Raw genomic sequence first — 1,661 nt, forward strand, 5'->3', positions numbered from 1 at the left:
TGACTACATAGATGCAGGATAAATACACCATTACACATCAATATGTTTAAATAATTTTAAATCAAGGCCTAGAACGACAGGAGTCCATCTTTTCACAAAGTATATGTCTCTTTAAGTTGGATTTTTGTTGGACTGCCGTGTGTCCTTGGTTTTTGAAAAAAAATTGGTGTTAATGAAGCAACTCTAATTTTAAATGATTAGAAACAATTATTGTATGGATCAGGCATGGATCATCTTCTGCACAAAACATTGTACACATGCTAAAGTAAGACATAATGTACCGCATGTTTAGTTCAGTTTGTAATTCTTTGTTTGAATGACAACTGATTCAATACAGTATAAGTTTCAAAGATGCATGCTGAAAACTACAATTGCTTTGTAGTGTGTTAAATTGTATTTTGTAATGTTGTAATTTGTTTGTCATTGATTATGTGTTTGTGGGTTCTCAGTGCCCCCTGTGGTTGAGGTATTGGAGCCCCCCTTCAATAGTCCCCTGCAGGAGAGAGTTGCAAACCAGCGAATTGCATTCCCCTGCCCTGCCAAAGGTAATGGAAAATGTCCAACTAAACACAGATATTATGATATTATGTTTCCCTGTGCAGTAAAAACAAAACTTACTCATACTCCTGTAATAAGTGATGTTCTACTAAAAGTATGTACTATACTATATACATATAATACATATAATAATGATGACTATGTCAAGTATCACACGTCATTTTCTAATTGCAGTGGTTTGGGTTTCATTAACAACCTTCTCACTTTTAGGTCTTCCCAAGCCAGTGATTCGGTGGTTGCGTAATGGCCAGGAACTGACGGGTAATGAGCCTGGTGTGTCCATCCTGGAGGATGGTACGCTGCTTATTCTGGCCTCTGTATCACCGCTGGACAACGGAGAGTATGCCTGCGCTGCTGTCAATGATGCTGGTTCCACTGAAAGAAAGTACCAGCTCAAAGTTAATGGTGATTGACCTGTTTTCTGGTTCTGACCTGTGACTTTGGAATAGGTTTACAAGGCATTTGATGACACATGACTGAAACATTAAATTCTATCTTATATTTTGCATAAATTTGATTCCGTGGAAACTAATGCATAAAATAAGCTTGGTTATCACCTTGGAAACTTTCACAGTGCCCCCAGTGTTCCGTGACAGCGAAACGCCGCGCAACGTGTCATTGGTCCTGAGCCAGTCCACCAGCTTGGTGTGTGATGTCATCGGAAGTCCAACCCCTGTCATCACTTGGTACAAGGATGGGGCTCCTGTAGGTGAAATCCCATTGAATAAGATGTTAAACTGTATTTTGTACAAAAAAATGAATTTACATTTACAACTCTTAAGATCCAGTTTTTGCATAAATGTTACTTTTAAAGGTAAATACACACATCAAAGACACAGTCAGAGTGTAACATGCTGCCTTATAATTTTCATAACCTATACTTAAACTGTGGGTTAGTAAGTCATCTACGAGGATTGGATCACAAAACTTTACAAACACAAAAGTAATGAGAAATTATAATGACCTTTCCTTTCATTTACTAAGTGCTCATAAAATCTGAATGAGCTCTGATCACAGGGTACACTGTCCAAGAGAAAAGACCTGAAACCACATGGATCCTGTGTGTGTGTGTGTGTGTGTGTGTGTGTGTGTGTGTGTGTGTG

The 1,661-nt window shown here is 38.4% G+C and overlaps 1 protein-coding gene across 2 annotated transcripts in view; it reads left to right on the forward strand.

Annotated features, from left to right (window-relative positions):
• The window catches only part of hmcn1 (hemicentin 1), an 83,702-nt gene that overhangs the window by 44,559 nt on the left and 37,482 nt on the right, over window positions 1–1,661 (forward strand). For both annotated transcript variants that reach the window (XM_032524875.1, XM_032524874.1), the window contains exons 25-27: window positions 450–545; window positions 769–963; window positions 1,133–1,267. In XM_032524875.1, the coding sequence (XP_032380766.1) occupies window positions 450–545; window positions 769–963; window positions 1,133–1,267 (426 nt within the window). The remainder of the gene's footprint in view (window positions 1–449; window positions 546–768; window positions 964–1,132; window positions 1,268–1,661) is intronic.

Source organism: Etheostoma spectabile, chromosome 9 (assembly GCF_008692095.1).
Source record: "Etheostoma spectabile isolate EspeVRDwgs_2016 chromosome 9, UIUC_Espe_1.0, whole genome shotgun sequence".
Lineage (NCBI taxonomy): Eukaryota > Metazoa > Chordata > Actinopteri > Perciformes > Percidae > Etheostoma > Etheostoma spectabile.